The 19,414-nt window shown below is 31.3% G+C and overlaps 3 protein-coding genes across 5 annotated transcripts in view; 1 reads left to right on the forward strand and 2 right to left on the reverse strand.

Annotated features, from left to right (window-relative positions):
* Positions 1-114: 114 nt before the first annotated feature.
* On the reverse strand, positions 115-1,470 carry LOC124544088. The gene is made up of 3 exons (XM_047122516.1): positions 1,044-1,470; positions 580-805; positions 115-464 (listed from the first exon to the last, which is right to left on the reverse strand). Exons 1-3 carry the CDS (start codon positions 1,292-1,294, stop codon positions 279-281), a joined length of 663 nt encoding a protein of 220 aa, XP_046978472.1. The 5' UTR covers positions 1,295-1,470; the 3' UTR covers positions 115-278.
* An 809-nt stretch (positions 1,471-2,279) lies between these two features.
* LOC124544154 (60S ribosomal protein L39) lies at positions 2,280-4,013 on the forward strand. Its single transcript, XM_047122611.1, has 3 exons — positions 2,280-2,391; positions 2,488-2,591; positions 3,918-4,013. Exons 1-3 carry the CDS (start codon positions 2,389-2,391, stop codon positions 3,964-3,966), a joined length of 156 nt encoding a protein of 51 aa, XP_046978567.1. The 5' UTR covers positions 2,280-2,388; the 3' UTR covers positions 3,967-4,013.
* A 1,204-nt stretch (positions 4,014-5,217) lies between these two features.
* LOC124544120 (bestrophin-4-like) overlaps positions 5,218-19,414 on the reverse strand; it is a 30,577-nt gene continuing 16,380 nt past the window's right edge. For 2 of the 3 annotated variants that reach the window (XM_047122567.1, XM_047122566.1), the window contains exons 8-13: positions 17,465-17,702; positions 16,014-16,161; positions 9,379-9,470; positions 6,991-7,227; positions 6,240-6,367; positions 5,218-5,501 (exon numbers count right to left, since the gene is read on the reverse strand). In XM_047122567.1, coding sequence (XP_046978523.1) covers positions 5,388-5,501; positions 6,240-6,367; positions 6,991-7,227; positions 9,379-9,470; positions 16,014-16,161; positions 17,465-17,702 — 957 coding nt within the window. In that variant the 3' untranslated portion in view covers positions 5,218-5,387. The remainder of the gene's footprint in view (positions 5,502-6,239; positions 6,368-6,990; positions 7,228-9,378; positions 9,471-16,013; positions 16,162-17,464; positions 17,703-19,414) is intronic. The other variant, XM_047122568.1, reaches the window with a different exon arrangement.

A 19,414-nucleotide genomic window follows, 5' to 3' on the forward strand; every position in this document is an offset into this window, starting at 1 on the left:
TTGAAGAAAAAATAAAGCTAAAGTTCAAATTATAAAAGAGATTTAAAAATCAAATTTTATTTACCTTAATCATAAACTATACAATTAAAAACATTTTATAGTTATATAAATATTAGTAATTAAATTTAATACAAGCGAATATCTTAACACTCACTGTGCATTTGTGTATCGCACGGCATCTCTTCCTTTGAATTTCTATTTACATGTTGTTTCGAAAAATAATATTTACTAAAAAGTGTATACTTTAAAATTATTATAGCAACAAAAAATACAGCTAGTCATAGTGGCCCTTTGTCATTGTCATTATTATTATTATTTTGACCCGATTTAGTTTCAACCTTGGATTGATCTATTTTATCCTTAATTGGTACTATTTGAAATCTTAAATTATTTCCCTTTGTTCGCAATTGCACCACTTTACCTACTGTCTTTAAGTTCTTCTCTATCATTTCATATATCCTCTCCTGGAACAAGATAATATAAATTAGTTAGGAGCTAATCATTCAATGCATATTTATTTAATTTGTTAATAAGTGTTTTACAAAATCTTTTACAGATCAATGGTATAGTTTAACGTACCAATTTTGGATGTTCGCTTTCGTCACCAGATATAACTACTTTAACTTCATATTGTTTATCAAGTAGCTTTCCCATTTTTTTACAACCCGTCAATATATCATGGTCAGCTATTTTTGAAGATAAAGTCATCAACTTTTGACCTTTAATGGTATTACTTTCAGAAGCTGCTTTTTTTTCTTTTCTTCTTGAAAGTTCTTCGTCATGATACTGTGCATTTGTCATTAATCTGTAAATTTAGTAAGTACCTATAATTTATTTTACATGATCAACCTTCATTAAAATAAAGATGTCTTATGAAATTGGTCATATTTTATTTTTAATACTAAATAAGGTTTTTATTCTTATTACATAACAGCAAAATCAAAAATTATTATGTTTCAGGAAACAGCATAAATAATATGATATTAAAAATGAAGTATGACCTTATGTATAATAAATGTTAAACTCCAAATAAATATACGAACTTATATACTGGTCGTCTTGTCTTCGAATCAGCATCCTGGATCTTAACTAATTTTAAATCACGTCTTGTTGACAAATTCTGGGCATTTTTAAGATCCGTTATACTGACTGAATTATCTGATCCAATAAGTGTAATTCTGTTTTCGTATTGTTTATTTTTGGCAACATCTTTTCCATCTGCAGCTATTCTTGTGGTGATAGACCGACAATCAAATAATCTTTTCGTACCGAGTAAAGTAAGTAGCTTATTCATTTTTTGAGTTATATAAAAATAAAAACTTGGTAGTAAAATGTAGTAAACATCAATTCGCTAATCACATTTAAAAATCTAGACGGTCATGCTTTTTTATTTTTAAAGAGAAGTATTTTATTTAGTTTTATATCAGTTATTTATCAGAAAATTGCTAACGTCGTTGTCAATTTGACACAAACATTTATCACTTAGCTGTGACATGTTATTATAATAACAGATTAAAACTATTTACAGTTTTTGTATATAGTTTTTATATACCCAGTGCACAGAATAAGCTGAAGAATAAAAAACATTAACAATTATATTTCAAAGTGAACGCCATATTACATTTAAAGAAATCTACAATGTTATTAATTTTTTCATAAATATTTATTATTACAACTTGTAACACGACTGTAGGCAGTTTATAATAATGAAGGTCGAGACTTCCTACAGAATGTTTAAAAATATATATATTGCAACGCAACTATACCCAATAACAATAGTTACTTGATGCGATACATATGCAGTTATAATAATAGAATATATATTCGTAAGAATATAGATTTAGGAAATAAGCAGTGTCACTCATGAACAATTTTAAAAGAAACAGTTACAATGTATAAATACGAGGAATTAAAGTAAAATTATAATATCTAATTTCTGAGTTCTTAAAGTTCATACCATATTACCTTCTCGGGGAACGATAACCACTTATTTACTATCTTACTTATCCTATCATAAGATGCCACAGTTATTTTTGTTTTTATCTTAATTAATTAATCATAAATCCCGTTTTAAAAATATTTTATAAATAAAGGATATTACTCAATGCTGCATTACATTCATAATTAAAAAAGGCGTAAAGTTACTATTTGTTGATCGCCAGGCAATACTCAATAGTGTTGTTAATATTTATTCGAAACTATTATATGGTATACATTTTTTATTTTAAATAAATATTAAAAAGTACAAAATAATCATTTTGCTTCAAAATTAAAAAAGAGTCAAAAGACTCATATTCAAATCATAAAACCTATCGAAAAAACATACGTCAAAGTCATAGCTTTAATCATCCGTCTTTTTCTTCTATTGTTGACAGCGGGAAGGCAAATATGGTAGGTGTTGAGAATTTTAATAAATCGACGATTATCGTCATAATCTTAAGAATATAAAGTGATTTTGATTATAAATTGTTTTTGTTACTCTTTCAGTCGGCCCACAAGACATTTATTATTAAGCGCAAGCTTGCAAAGAAGTTGAAACAGAATAGACCAATTCCCCAATGGGTCAGAATGCGCACTGGAAATACAATTCGGTGAGTTTGTTATCATTTACTTATTTATTTCTAGAACGATGTTATATATTTAATTTGTTTAGTGTCGGTCACCAACACTACACATGAATAACATTATTTTTCATTACAAATATTATCTAGATATGGTCGTATTATAGTAAGGCGATAAATAATGTATTATTTAAAATCTTAATACATTTGTAGCAAATTTTACTATAGACTGACCAATTGTAAAAAGAGATTCTAAACAAACTATATTCTTACCTATGTAAACAATAAAATAAATGTCATTAGTTCTTGTAACTTATTTTTTTTAAATCTAATCAAAGTTATGCCCAATTATTATTCTTGGATAATAAATATAATTACTGATTTCCTTCCCAATTTATAGATCGATAGATAGAGTTGGTAAGGTTAATTAAACAACTGTACATACTATTTAGACACCTATATAAAACGTCTGTATGGAAAAACAGCATGCTACATTTATTTATGCCAGGTAAAACAGCAGCAATTCGAGGCTAACTGGTTAGCATGTCCTGAAATATAAATCCCAACTTTTCACACATTGCCTGTGTATCTATGATATGACACAATTAACAGTTTTAATTACAATTAAAATAGTAATTTTGAACTAGCATATAGCATTTATTTATAAAATAGTATTATTATGAAGTTAAATATGTATTTAATAAAAAGTTAGTTTCAATTTCTCTTAGTATTGTTTATTTCATTAAGCAATGTTTTTTTTTTTAGTAAATTTAAGAGGACAAAATAAATTTATTTTTCATGGCATGCCGGAATGTTTATTATATTTTGGTTCCCAACTACAATGTATAATCCTTCATAGATAGAAGACTTTATTGCAGTATTAATTTCAATCTAGTTACAGCATATAGAAGTTACACCTCATTTTGGTTGTATACCAAAATTGAGCTCTTAACTGCTAAAATTTGGTTAAATTGAGAATAAAACAAATATCTGCCCATCCCTAAATTATAACATTATATTTATTCATTGAAAATATAATTATTATTATAAACTTTGGATAATGTGGGATATGTTTTATTTGTCAACGTCTACCTATCAGTAGTATGAGACTGCATGTTTTCAGTGGTTTCATATGAATGGTATTGTAAACCATATCATGGTTATCACACATACCTAACAGCACATACATTGTTTCAACATGGTACAGTACCAACCTATATAAAAGTAATTTAGAAGTGATTGTATACTAAAATAAAAAATAAATTAACTTACATAATGTATAATAAATATATTTTTACAATACATCATTGGAAGAAAATTATATTTAGTATTAATATATACATATTTTTCTTACAGCTACAACGCTAAGAGGCGTCACTGGAGGAGAACCAAGCTCAAGCTGTAAGCTTACTGTCTTGTATCTGTTAAGTGAATAAATTTATTTGAAAACTCTTTTGTTTTTAATTTTACAATGTTATAATCATATCATTTAATAATATACATTTATTTGAAAATTGAAAAAGGCATGAATTTTGTAGAGGATTATTTTGTCTTACAAAACTACTGCATTTAAATGAGACCAAGAGTAAAAAAATGCTAGTGTGAAACAACTATAATACTTTAAATAAAAGCAGAAACCACAAGTTGAAATAAAACTCAAAATGTATGTGAATATGTCACAGTCGTTATTATAGAATAATTTTTAAAATTGTCATTTACTTCAATTACATAAGATTATATTTTTAGGATAGTATTTGAATCCAATATTGGTGGTTTATTTTATGGCTTAATTCTTTCAGTTCGATTTCTATATCTATTGTTATTTTAATGGTATGAATCACAACTTAAATGTTCATTTTTCAGCTGATAAAACAAATATGATCAAGTACTCTTTTCTTTACTGTTTAATTTTAAATTTGTATTAAGTGTAAAATACTAAAGAACAACTTCTTTAAAATTAATGTACTCATAATTACCTACTCCAATAAAATAATATAACCCTCTATATGGGTTTCGCTATGAGAGCAAAACTATCAACCTCCATTAATCCCTATTCCAACCTAATAAGTTTCCATTATGCATATAAGTTGAACTATATAATATGGTCCAACATTGAATTCTTATGTATAGTTAATTTCTACTGTATTGCTTGAAATTTCATGATTTCATTTGTTGAACTGTCTTCAAATAATAAAGAATATCAATAACAAGTATAAATAATTATTGCAATCAATGTACATTAAACAATATATAAAAATGTTGAGATAATCCTCGCTTAGAATTTTCGACTTCGGTTTTGAATCTTACGAACTTGATTATAAAGTTGCTTTTTCTAGTCATTACAATTGATTTTATTTTAATATTTATTATAATATCGTATAATTAAGGTGATTTTTACAAAAGATAAAATGCAACAAATATTTCGCCGTATCTACTCTACTTTTAATAATTTCATATATAACCCTCTAAAAGACGTCAAATTCAGGTATGTTTGAAAAAGATACTTTTATATAAGGGTCAGGTTAAGTAATATAACATAATATATTTAAAATAGGAACAATACGATGTCAAAATGTATTTAATAATCCAGCATCAAAATTAAACAATAAATATGAATATATGCGAGTGAAAAAGGTTAATTAAAAGGACAGAATTATTTGTAATAAATTTAATTTACCCAAAGTTAATATCTATATACAGTATATAACATTTAATGTTACATGATTCGCCAAGCTGTACTTATAATAATAAATATAAGTATCACAATATTTAATACTGACTATACAGAAATGTCCAATTCAACCCTTAAAAGAATATAAAGCTGTGTCAAGTTGTCTCTTGTTTGGGATCTTCTTCATTTTCGCTCTTCGCTTGTTTCGATTGTTTTATTAGTTCTTCTAACAATAATTCGTTGTCTAATAATTCAACGCTTCCAGACGGCTGAAATAGAACAGTAATACGTTTTTTAAAAAATATATATTTATTATGCAGTGCTAAAATATGACATGGCAAATCAATGTTTTTCCTAAGGTGTTCAAACGGATAATTGCTAGACCTGGGCTAAATGTTTGTCCTTTATTAGACATTGGTACTAGGAACGGAACCCAATTATTAGTAGTATGTGATGAGTTGTATTTTATGAAAATAGGAATGGCTATCAAGTGTAAACGTGATACGTGTTAATTGAATGTATGTCTTTTCAATCAAATAATCTTTTGTGTAATTGGATGTCGTACAATGACAATGAAAAATATAATTGAAAGTGAATAACTATTAGGGGCTTAAAACTAAAAAAAGAAATAAGAAAATGATCTTTACTTAAAAATGTCCAGCAAATTTGAAATTTTAAAAATCTTAAGGCTAGCATGAATTTACAATATTTCTTGTACTAATAACAAAAAATGTTCATATCGATGTTACGGTCACATATTCCACCAAGCTGTACTATGCGGGTTGGTGGAATACACAAGTGGCAGAATTTCTATGAAATTTGACAAATGCAGGTGTCCTCACTATGTTTTCCTTCACCGCCGACTAAGAGATGAATTATAAAAACAAACCCAGCAAATGAATATTCAGCGGTGCTGCACACGTTCTAACCATTGGGCCATCTCGGCATTTATAGTATTATTTTACAGTCAAGATGTATTAAACACATTAATTTAAACTGTATCGTACCTGTTGTGCGCTCACGGAGCGAGCCATGAGTTTTTGTAAATACTTCTCTCGTCGATGTTGCTCTCGGATACTTCGAAGGCGATCGAAGTCATCAATATCCGGATCATCGCCGCCGTCCACTTCATCCACTGGAAAATATCACACAGAAAACTTAATTTACTTTGTTATCGTCCGGCTATAGTATTTATTCATTGATGACATACTTCCTGCTCGTACGATTAAAATAGGGATTGAAATTTCAACTTCAATTTAGACTTAGCTGAGTTGACTGCGTTGATAGTCACTCAGAACAAACGATTTTATAATGGTTATCATACTTATGGAAGTTTAATTATTCATACTTCATCATAAGCCCGGCCAATCAGGAGCGTTTTGTGTCACGTGACAAACATTTGAAAAAATCCATTTTTATTGATGGATTTTTGAATAAATTAAGTACTATTTTCAACATTCGTTAGTAAATAACCATTTTTAAACTCATAATCAACACTGATTACAATAATTCACAATTTATCTTTCGCGTTGTCAAATAGTCTATTGCATATCTCATCGAGTACAGGGTGAGTACAAGCAAATGCTGTATTTACCGATTTTTTTGAAATGATACAATTGCACAAAAGTAAATCGTAATTATAAAAAAAGGAGAGTTATTATTAACTCTTCCTGAGTCAGTGTCCACCACGGGTGAGCTCTGGTTCCGTTCACCTAACTCGTGTGGACTACGCAAGGAAGGGTAAGCGGGTGGGCTTACACAGGGTCTGGCTGCCGGCGGCGCTGAGCGAGGGCCCCACGTCGCTGTCGAGGCGCGGGCGCTGCATGTTGGGGAAGGACGGCTGCGTGCCCAGCGACTTGGCGGCGGGGCTCAGGTCGGCCGCGTCCGCGCGCGCCCACTGCGCCGGCGCCGACGTCGACAGCCTCTCCTCTGTGCCCACCATTGTTACATCAATATTTTTTTCAATAGATCCTTCCTGGGGCAAGGTATCCGTTTCTATAATAAAATTCCGCAGAAATTTTTAACTTTGCCGTTTAGTAAATTCAAATCGTTTGTTAATAATACATTGGTAGAAAAAGCATACTATTCGATACAAGATTTTGTAGATGATAAAAAAGCGTGGAGTTAATACCTGTTGACTTCCAAGCAGGATACATTAATTGAAATAATTGTATTTAATTAACATGACGTTGTATTTTTTAAATGTTAAAAAAGAGTAACTACTGAGTTTCTTGCCGGTTCTTCTCGGTAGAATCTACTTTCCGAACCGGTGGTAGCTTCACTTAATTGTAAAATGACGATTCAAAAGTGCTTATAAAAGCCTACTTGAATAAAGTTTATTTTGATTTTGATTTAACACCGGTTGCCCAAACGTCGCCGCCACTACATATAATACGATCGTATGAAGTAAACAGGCCATAAGATTCTATCGGAAAGCAGCTGTACGATCGGTCTGATATAATTGACTCAGTTGCTCGGTCAAATGGTAATTAATTGTATTAGAGCTTTATAATATTGAAAATATTAGCGACCAATCAATCACGTCTCTTCTTGTAACTTCCTAATTGACATGTTATGGGAGTAATAGCATTTGACATATGGAAGGAAGTTACACAAAGGCTTTTCAGTAAGTGTTGTTTATTTTATTTGGAGGTAGCAAGAAAACCAATATTATGATTTTATATATTATGGTGAATAAAACATAATTAAATTTACATCGCAACTAAATCAAACCCGAGTCGATATATGCTTACAAATGAATGTTTGCGGTATTCTTAAAAAGCAAGGTAATGTCGCATCTGATATACTTACTCGCTGCTTACAAGACAATTGAAAAATAAGGTTTTACACGATCGACAATAATTATTAAAAACCCTTTGTATTCTGCTTAGCAAGAGCAACGAACGCGATCAAAGCTATTGACAAAAACTTATACATAACTTTAAATAAATTCTAGTTATAAAAAACATTGCTTGAAAAAAATAATTAGCATCAATATTCGTACATCGTGTTTGCTTAACTGTTCGCGATATACAATAAATGGATACTAATAGACAAAAAAATAGACTAAGCGACGTCTTAAAGGAGTCACGCTGGCTTTAGCTGTGATACAAGCCTTATATCATAGAAATGATATAATCTTTTCAACCGACTTCAAAAAAAGGAGGAGGTTCTCAATTCGAGCCGTATGTTTTTTTATGTGTTTGTTACGCGATAACTCCGCCAATTATGAACCGATTTGATCAAATCTTTTTTCGGCGTATAGGTAATACCTCAAGGGTGGTCCCATTTAAGTTTAATAATAAAAAAACAACCCCCAAGGGTGGAAAATTGGGGATGAACTTTTTTTATACGCAATATCTCCGCCGATTATAAACCAATTTGAACGATTATTTATTTTTGTGCCCACGCATTTGAAGTCGGTTTTGTTTTTTTTTTTAAAGTTAATTATGTTATTTAGCAAGCAAATTAATTACTAAATTCAGTAAGCTAAGTAGAATCTCAACAAAAACGATTAAATACGCACACATAGAAATATCTAACTTGAAGTGATTACCTTCAATAAGTGAGCGTTAAAAATACCTCAGCTACAAATACTTAGGTCGTTACCCTCGCATTGGTGTCATTAAACTTTAACTTAGTCGCTATGTTATATGTATAGTGTACATGTGGGAAGTGAATGATTGACTTTTTATTGTATTCTATAGCTTTCTAATGACTTAATCTCCTGCGACATATTCACTACATACCTAAATTATATCTTACTGCGCGACGTTCCTTCACTACGGCAGAATATGAAAGTTTATAAATAAATATTTGTTTTACGCATACTTTATTCCTAAACTAGTTATTATTATTATTTATTTATTTTCTTTTTTACACAATTGTACTTTTATTTTTTAATTTAATTGTTATAAAAACTCTTTAAGTCTCTCAAAATTTTTGACAAATATTTAGGGTTTACGTTTTTGAGTAAAAAATTTAAATAATAAATTAGTAGGTACTTAACTCATTTTTCTATCCACAATATATCTTTAACATTTTTATTATATCATGCCAATATTAATCCGTTGATCTATTTCATAGGCATATAAAATATATACACTGATTAAAATATGTAAAGTAAAAATATAAGTTATTACGTACTAGCGTTACTATGGTTGGAATTTCTTGAAGGAACGTTGACTGGATCGCTTGGCGTCGGCGGACCTTGCGCGAACAAGCTCATTGCAGTTGGTCTGAAAATTAATAAAATAAAAATAAATTATGTATGAAAAATAATACATACGTAAGATGAATATGAAAAAGTAAGCATAACAGCCTGTAAATTTCCCACTGCTGGGCTAAAGCCTCCTCTACCATTAAGGAGGGGATTTGGATATTCCACCACGCTGTTCCAATGCGGGTTGGTGGAACGCACGTATGGCAGAATTTCGATGAAATTAGATACATGCAGGTGTTTCCTCAGTCCTCACGATGTTTTCCTTCACCGCCGAGCCCGAGATTAATTATAAACACAAATTAAGCACATATATATAGTGGTGCTTGTCTGGGTTTGAACCCGAAATCATCGGTTAAGATGCACGCGTTCTAACTACTGGGATGTCAGCTCTTTCATAGAAGATTGCGTCACTGAATTTGAATGCACTTGATTTGTTTTTTGAATTTGTCTCATGTTCGATGGTGAAGTAAAACATCTCAACTAAAATATTGTACTATTCGCATTAGAGTAGTGACCGTATAAGGTTTACTGATATTGGGCCACAGCTGAACAATGAAACAATGTGATTGTCTTTTTATATATTATATAAATTGAATGTACTATATTTGTCGTTGGAAATACAAAAATTTTGTACCGTAGAAAAATCTAGATAAGCACTAAATAACTCCAATTATATACAGCATATTTTAAGGTTCACGTAATTTAACAAGATAAATTAGCTTAGCGTAACAACTTATTATTAAAAATGTGTTTATTTCACGACTAACTATGTTAATAAACGTTGACCTGTTGCTTTATATCTGTAATTGTTTTAGTGTTAAAATCTAAACAGGGCAAATAAAGTACATTACAAAGAACAATGTACCGAAACACGAATACTTCGTTGAAAAACGCTAGTAGATTTTCCAAGTTGAATAGCAATTACGATTGTATTGTGCCAAAATTGATCCAAGTCTTATTCTAATATCAGGTTTGGTTGTTATAGAAAAAAAAATACAGACGAATTGATAACCTCCTCCTATTTGAAGTCGGTTAAAAAGTATTGTTTTATGCATCTGACGAGGCCGTGAATGTGACAAGTATTTTACTAAGACAACAATCTATAGGCAGAAAAAATCATAGAGCAAAACGGCGGTATCAGAATTAGTCGTGTCTTTTAAAAACGATGACCATTACTTAAATTATTATATTCACATAATTCTGGATAAGATCGTATATTGTAATAAATTAAATTATCGATAGCCATTGACTAGCAATGACATCTGTAATAAGGTAATCCCTACTGGATTACAGTCGTCATAGTCAAACCCAAAGACAAAGGATATATTAATAGATTGCAAACACGGAGGCAAAATGTTCCCTTAGATCCATCGTCCGATTTGGTGCAACCAACAGCAGAGGCAAGACAGTGTAACTGCTAATTATCAATCATAGCTGGATTCTGAGAATTCATTGACGGAAAAACCCAACAAAAGACATTCGATCAGTAAGAGGCGTTCGAATCGGTGTATGTATTGCTGTATTGAAGATATCGAGTCAGATAAGCAAACCAGTGACTATGACATAACATTTTATTTAACTCTATGTATTTATAAACTAGAAACATTAAAGTATCCTGTCAACCTGATATAGTAACAGATATTGTACGATATTGCTCTTCAGTTCACTGTTTTAACATATCTACATGAAACGAATGATCAGTAAGATTTTAAGTCTATGGGAAACAATTTTATTGGTTATAATATAATTATGGTTATTGCAGCATTGAGGACGCAAGGAATGCTTCAATTTCATTTTGTTGCTTTGTCTACGGGCAGTGTAGACTATTTACCATCAGGTGGCCCATTTGCGCGGCGGATACGTAACCTAGAAAAATATCTAAAATTATTCCATGTTAATATTTTCGTCTGAACAGGTGTAGATACTAATCAATTAATGATTCAGTCAGCACTCACCGTCGATATCTAATATTAAAGAAAATATACATATATTTTGATGACAGTAAATTTGCCTTCATTCAGTTAAACAGTAGGACGTTTAATAACATTTCCATAATTAATCGTATATTCTTGTGTCATAATAAGGTATACAGTGACGTAACAGAATGTCTTCAATACGAGTATTATCATGTGTACGATCACGCGACTCATCTTATCTGACGTTATCAGTTAATCATACGTCAGCAAACATTAACAGATGCACTCTCCGTTTTTATTCGAGATTTATAATGGAATTCGATAAGATAAGTAAACTGTCGTTTTAAAAACACATTTATCCGTGGTAACTTTTTTATATAAACTTTCTTTGGGAGATCTGACGAGCTATTTGTACTCGAGAGTAATAAGTGATCGCGTTTGCTCGTATACACTGTCAATATAACAAATATAAATTGTCAATTCGCCGCAAGCTGTGGTTTGATGCTGTGGTATCTGAGTGGTTATATATATATCAGGATTACTAAACATTCAAACGAGAACAGAGCGGCTCTGCAACCGCAACACAGCGATACTGAATATTGCTTTTTGCCGGTATAACATCTGACGAGTGGATAAATAAATAAATAATAAATAAATAAATATGAGACAACATCACATACATTACTCTGATCCCAATGTAAGTAGCTACCTACCAGCTTGTATCAAACCCTACGACCAGAAAACCAAGAAAGTTTTCATGTTAGACATATTGAAAACAGTTGTAATGATATATTTTTAAAGTAAATGGAAAATAATATCATTTACAAGGTTTACATAAAGTTGGAACGTCTGTATAGACGATCGTTTTTATCTAATTGAAAATTTGGAATGTAATATGTTTTAATTACAAAGCTTATGAGGCATTTTGTAAGTGCTCTATATAAAACTGCTTTGTTCAATTTTTTTCGATATTGTTGAGTGCATTTGTTACAGTCCAGAATTAAAAGATGACGCTAATCAATTGATGTGCGTCCTTAATCACATAGTAAAAATTATTGAATGCGCGACAGTTCCTGTGACTGTATAATGTACGTATCACATCTACGAACAAAACTATTTTATAAAATTTGAAATATTATAAATAGAAGTATAAGAAGTAAATTAGAAGTATAACCTATGTTTTTGGTTAGCCTTTTCGTTATTTTGCCTATACATGCCTATACATATAATAAGATGCTTTTAAAATCTAGAAATTGAAATTTTGACAAGAAATCCTGAGGACAAATTCAGCAGCTAACGTAGCTAATGGAATTTCAGACCAAGAATAAAGCAAGTATTGGGCGTTCATCACTTATTAGGTTGGGGAAAAAGTCTTTTCGCATATAGTATGTATGAACTTGTAATAAAATCTCTTTGGCTATACCATTTGTATCTGGCGGGTTTTGGTATCATTAAAAAGTTTTAATTTTAAAGAAGGCACTTCCAAATTCAAATTAGGAATTTGTGTGATTTTCATTTGTTTTTGTTGTTATTAAAATGAGTGAATCTAAAGAAGAAATTCGATACATTTTAAAATTTTACTATAAAAAAGGTAAAAATGCAACTCAAGCCGCGAAAAAAATTTGTGATGTTTATGGACCTAATGCAGTATCTGTGAGAGTAGCGCAAGTTTGGTTTAAGCGTTTTCAAGCCGGAAATTTTGATATCAAAGATGCATCTCGCTCTGGTTGCCCTGTTACGGACAAAATTGATGACATTTTTGAAAAAGTGGAGCAAGATCCGCATATTAGTAGTTACGATGTAGCTGAAGAACTGGCAATTGACCACAAAACGGTTTTGACTCATTTGAATAAAGATGGGTACACAAAAAAGCTCGATATATGGGTGCCTCATGAACTCACTGAAAGAAACCTAATGAACCGTGTACTCATTTGTGATTTTTTATTACGACGTAATGAAACCGAACCATTTTTGAAGAAGCTGATAACTGGTGATGAAAAGTGGATCACATACGACAAGAACGTGCGAAAAAGATCGTGGTCAAAGGCCGGTCAAGCTTCACAGACTGTGGCAAAACCCGGATTAACTCGCAACAAGGTAATGCTGTGTGTATGGTGGGATTGGAAGGGCATCATTCATTATGAGCTGTTACCGCCCGGCAGGACCATCGATTCAGAACTGTATTGCGAACAATTGATGAGATTGAAGCAAGAAATTGAGAGAAAGCGGCCAGAATTGATCAACAGAAGGGGTGTGGTTTTTCACCATGACAACGCTAGACTTCACACATCTTTAGCCACTCAACAAAAATTACGAGAGTTTGGCTGGGAGGTATTAATGCATCCGCCGTATAGTCCTGACCTTGCACCTTCAGATTTTCATCTGTTTCGGTCTCTGCAGAATTCCTTAGACAGTGTCAGGTTAACATCACGAGAGGACTGCCAAAACCATTTGTCGCAGTTTTTCGATCAGAAGCCCCAAAATGTTTACAGCAATGGGATCATGTCACTCACACCAACAAGATGGCAAAAAGTTATGGAACAAAATGGCACCTACATACTTTAGTCAAATGTAAATAAACTATAAAAAAAACTTTTTGAATTTTCATATAAAATACGAAGAATTTTCCCCGACCTATTATTTATTATATTTAGATAGTTAAAAAACAATAAATTGAATGTTCTTTGACATGATTTAACAAAATTTACCGAATTTAAAGAGAAATTATTAAGAAATATAGGAAAAATTCATTTTTCAATCCAAGGTAGAGGAAGATTATTTTGCTCTATCTCTCTATATAGAATTATAAAAAGAATCATGAGGGAATGTTTGAATGTATGTAGTTCTAAACATCTACTGAAGATAAATACAAGGAGTACATTAAATTTTGAACAATAATGATCAGAACTTCGTATAGAGAGGTGTAATTATCAAAAAACTAAGCAATTTAAGTGGAAACATTAGTTCCATTAGTGCCTAATTCCTTTAACAAGGCACATTTACCGAAACAAAAAACTGCCTGAATCGTGAGCGGTATTCGTAACTGTTATTAATAAAAAGAAGAAAGAATTGAACGTATTATTTTATTCTAATAATGCACATACGTGTATAAAAAGAGGTGAGTAGGAAATAAATAACACGAAATCAAATGAACTATAGTTATTCATTAGCGCTTATGAAAACCATGGATTTTTTTTTGAAAATTAAGCATTTGTAGAGAAATACAAATATTACGAGTCTCTAGCGCAAACGCAACTGAAATGTATGTCTCGTTAATTTAACTAAGTACCTTCAGGTGTCGCGTGAATTGTAACCTTTATACCTACTTATCAAGGTTTAATTTGCAATGCATTTAAGTCGCGAACAATAAACGGAAGTAAGTAATGAGTTCTGAATGGTAATCGGTGATAAATTATTAGAATATTTCAAGGTGTCGTGAGATAACTAGAATTATGTCATCACATTTTTTAACTGTAAAACGTTTTGCTTACTGTAATAGTAAATGTAATAAAACTGAAATTTTCGTGTAAAAGTCTTTCGCCACTGTTTCTTTTTTTATCTCTTTCTGTCTTTTCTTCCGTGTTTGAATAAAAAGTAAAAACAGATGTTTCTATGTTCAAAACGTTAGTCATAATATTTACACTATAATGTAACGCAGTCTATAAATAGTACAAAACAATGTCGCTTTTTGTTGCTATCTGCAACTCCACTAACTCCTTTAGTCAGCTGATTTGGATGCGGTTTTCACTAGTAGAAAGAGCGATACAGAAGGTATTTTTATTATTAAAATATTTTATATATTGTAACCTGGTGAACCGAGAGGGTGTTCTATAATGACAGAAAAGGATATGAATAATGACATAGAAGGACATATGCCTTCTTTTTAAGTTGAAATCAAAATAACTTTATTGTGAAAATAAGAAGTTTAAATTATTAATAAAATATTATTATGGTTGTTCAGATAAATATATTAGTTCCCTTGAGTATTCGATATAGATATAAAAAATAATAATTCATAAGTAAACTTTGGACTATTAGAGTTTTTTACGCAGTTTTTACGAATTTCACATTTCATTGATGGGAAAAGTTTTTAGACATATGTACCTACATTTATTGATATCTTGTGTGTTATTGAAAAGTACAGAATTTATCTCTATTAAACTATTTTTACAACGCCATGCAAACTGTTTTGATTCCGTTAATTAATATGTGTAGATAATTGCCGAAATTATTATTTGGATCGTATAGCATACTCTGATGCATCTCATCACGAGCCGTGCAAATATATAATTAGAATATTATAGTGTTTTCAATATCAATAATATTCAAGTAAATATGTAATACTATGTCCAAATTATGAGCAACGGAACGTCGTTCGACAAGGGGTCAGGGGGTCAAGATTTGGCGGGCTGTAGCAATACATTATAAACTTGGCAGAAACTCGACATGAAATTACAATATCCTTAGCCAACAGTATACCAGATTTGTCAATCAAGTCATGGATTTACTTTTAACTATTTATTATTGACTAGTGATCACGTAGAAAGGACATCCGCTGTATATTGTGATGTAAAAAAACAAATCCAAAAAGGCAAATCCGCAAGAAACGACTAACGACATAAAACCTTTTAAATATAAATCACCTGTTATCCGGTCGTTTCCCCATACTGGTGATGGTGGCTTGCTCGTCGACCTCTTCTATGACCTCGTTTGCGATTTTCATACTACCGCCTCCCGCTGTCGCTGGCTTGTTCAATGTCGGGTTACTGGCCGATATCATGAAACGGTTACCTAAAAAATAAATTAACTTTAAATTTCATTTCTATTTCGAAAGTGATGTTAAGAATGAATTCCATTCAATTCAGTAGAGTCAAATAGTAGTATTTAGCGAATGTTTACGTTTTCTTCATTCATTTTAATACTATGTTTCCATTCTTTTAAATGCTAATAATTAAATTAATCGCCTAGTTCATCGTTTCGACGAATTTAGTACATTGTTTTTAACGATCTTTTTTGTGGAGATTTGTTCAAGTCTGTCTGGGTAGGCCAAATGTCAATTATTTTTTTGTTTCTTTCAGTTTGGCGGACAATTTGTGTTATAGATTATAGAGCAAACAGATCAAAAACTCAGTTGTCTGGGTAGGCTACAACAACTAATCATGTATCCTATCGACAAGCTTCTTTGTATTCAGGTTGAAGGGTGAGCCAGTGTAACTACAGGCACAATAAAAATAACATCTTAATGAAGGGTGAGCCAGTGTAATTATAGGCATAAGAAACATAACATCTTAATTCCCAAGGTTTGTATTGCATTGGCGATGCAAAGAATGATTAAATTTCGGCATCAATAGGGCAGTGGTGCAGTGTAGTGGTGACCACTTACAATCTAGTACCCCATTAGCTCGTCCATTAATCCAGGTCATAAAAAAAATCGATCCAATGGTTAACACGCACTGCTGGTGTCAGGAATGATTTATAAATCTAACAGCGCTAATTAACTCAAAATTTGTAGTGGGTGATAAATTACATAATGTATTTTTATTTAGAATTTCAAATCCACTTTTAATCTAATATCGGAGAGATGTTATTATAAGTATGGCTGTATAATTATATCATCTGATAATGATGTGAATTCTCTAGAGTCAAAAGAATGTAAAATCTAATAGCTATTTCCGCTTCACCGCACCACAGCGATCTCGCTATTTTAATCCTTTTAACATAAACAATACTCATTAATTCTAAACGCTTAAAAGTGTTTATCGCTGAGTTTATTACTCTGTTACAGAAGTTACACTTGACCGCATTCGATAATTTTCCTCTTCTACTTACCTACATTGAAACACGCTAACTTTTCTTGTTTCTTTAATCTAAAATTAACCTTAACCCAATTCAAATAAGTGTTAATTTTCTACTTTATATGTAGCACAGAATTCCGAAAATAGAATTTGCATATCTCCTACTTCTTTAGTATCAATAAAAAAATCTATAGTGGTTTCTTCACAAACAATTACTTGAATTTAAAAAACAAGTCTGAACATGGCTTAAGGTTGTACGTGTGTCTGATTTAACAGAATAGTAATGATGGTACACTGACCGCTGCTATCTGTTTGCGTAACAGCTGAAGTCGCAGACTGTTGCCTCTGGTCGTCCTTCGAGAAAAGTCGTTTCAACATGGAAGTGACCGAATTGGCTCGTGTCATTGGCGTCTGTTGCAACGACACCATGGAATTAGAGGACCCCATCGAATTCCTGTCCTCCTTCTTTCCGCGCTTACTTCCTCTAGACACGATAAAATGTATGCCAGACTGCGCGTCATCGTTCATTTGTAATTGCTGTGCGGATAGAACAATAAATATGTATTAATTACACTAACAGATGAATCCATTTCAAGGCGACGATGTTAAACAAGTTGTTAATATGATTCATGACTCATTAGTTTCATGAATAAGACTCCATAGTTGGATACAGAAAAAGAAAACGGGATAATCACAATTACAGTTTAAATTAACACGATGACACAAAAAAGTATTTAAAACTTATGAATTTCATAAAATAATTTCTCGTTAAACGATCAAATCTTAAACTAAAATATATATTTACATGAACACAAACAATTATTATCTTAATTCAAACAAAGCACGAAAACAATTAATATAAGTTAGAATGACACGTATAAAGTTAATGCATCGATTATTCGATCAGTACAGAAGTTTTGTTAGATACAAAAAGCAATAGAATTAAAACTTATAAGGGATAGTTTTGACTTCACATATAGACTGGAAGTAATAAGAAATTGTATAACATATAAATAAATGACGTAACATATAGAAGTCATATCAGAGCCCAGCTTCACGCCCAACTATTACTTGACGCTTACTTGTACGAACAATGATGTTGTAGTAAACAGATATGTTATTAACGCGCAAAAAGTGAAGACTAGAAAACGTCCTAATTGGGACGTTTGCCTTAAGTGGTTTTACGTAGTAATACGTTTTGCGTAATTAAAACATCTAGTTATCTCTTTTACTTATTGTTTTTATCAAGCTATCCTTTATACTTTTAACGAAATGTAAAAATAAACTTAAATAAACGGTCCCCGGCGCAGCACACTTTTTTCTGTGGTTTAGTATGGATATAACATATCTGTTTATTAGAATATCATTATGCACGAACCTAAAAGCAAAATCTATGTTTTCATAAATGACAAAAAATTAAACTAGATATTAACAGAACAGCTAATATCGATATCGATGAGCATTGTCAGATTAACTAATACGGCAATTTGCTCAACGATCATTGGTCACCGATTACGTCATCGGCAACCAACGCCCAATGACCATTCAGATTAAACACAAATTAGTTAATCTGTCTTTGATCAACGTTTGGGAAACCAAAGTTTAGAAACAAAGTAAAGGCTTTTCATTTCAAACAACTTAACTGCGTAAACCGGAAAGCGCAAATATTAGATACGCGTGTAGCGGGATACATTTTTAATTCTATGCTATTTACTAAATACCTCTATATCTAATTTTATTTTAAGTCAATACATGCTTTAATTATTTTGGTTTTAAATATTTATAGCCTTCTTTTAAATCGGGTTATTTTTAGTGTTAGATTAATTACGTCAAAAGGGCTGCCAAAATTATGGTGCATCAAAAAAAATATCCCAAAACAACTCAAATCATATGAGCATATTATGATCCGAAGCGATGACCGTTTTTACCGTGCTGATGTTATTTTTAATATATTTTATTAATCATACTTTGTGGAAAATAATATCATTAATGGTTAAGTCTGTAGTTTACGTAATTTATTATTCCTATTTACTATTCAATACTACTAGTACTGAATATATAATTATTATAATTATTTACCTCGATACCATGAAAAAACATAATCCTTAACCGCAGAAAACCCATTCACCTTGTAACTGAAATGTAAGCTTCAAGGGGAAAAACATATTATATTGGCAACCCTTAACACCGACACACTGCAAAGCTCCATATAATGCCAAAGACAAAGAAAACGAACGATAGAATGGGAA

This window comes from Vanessa cardui, chromosome 4 (assembly GCF_905220365.1).
Source record: "Vanessa cardui chromosome 4, ilVanCard2.1, whole genome shotgun sequence".
NCBI lineage: Eukaryota > Metazoa > Arthropoda > Insecta > Lepidoptera > Nymphalidae > Vanessa > Vanessa cardui.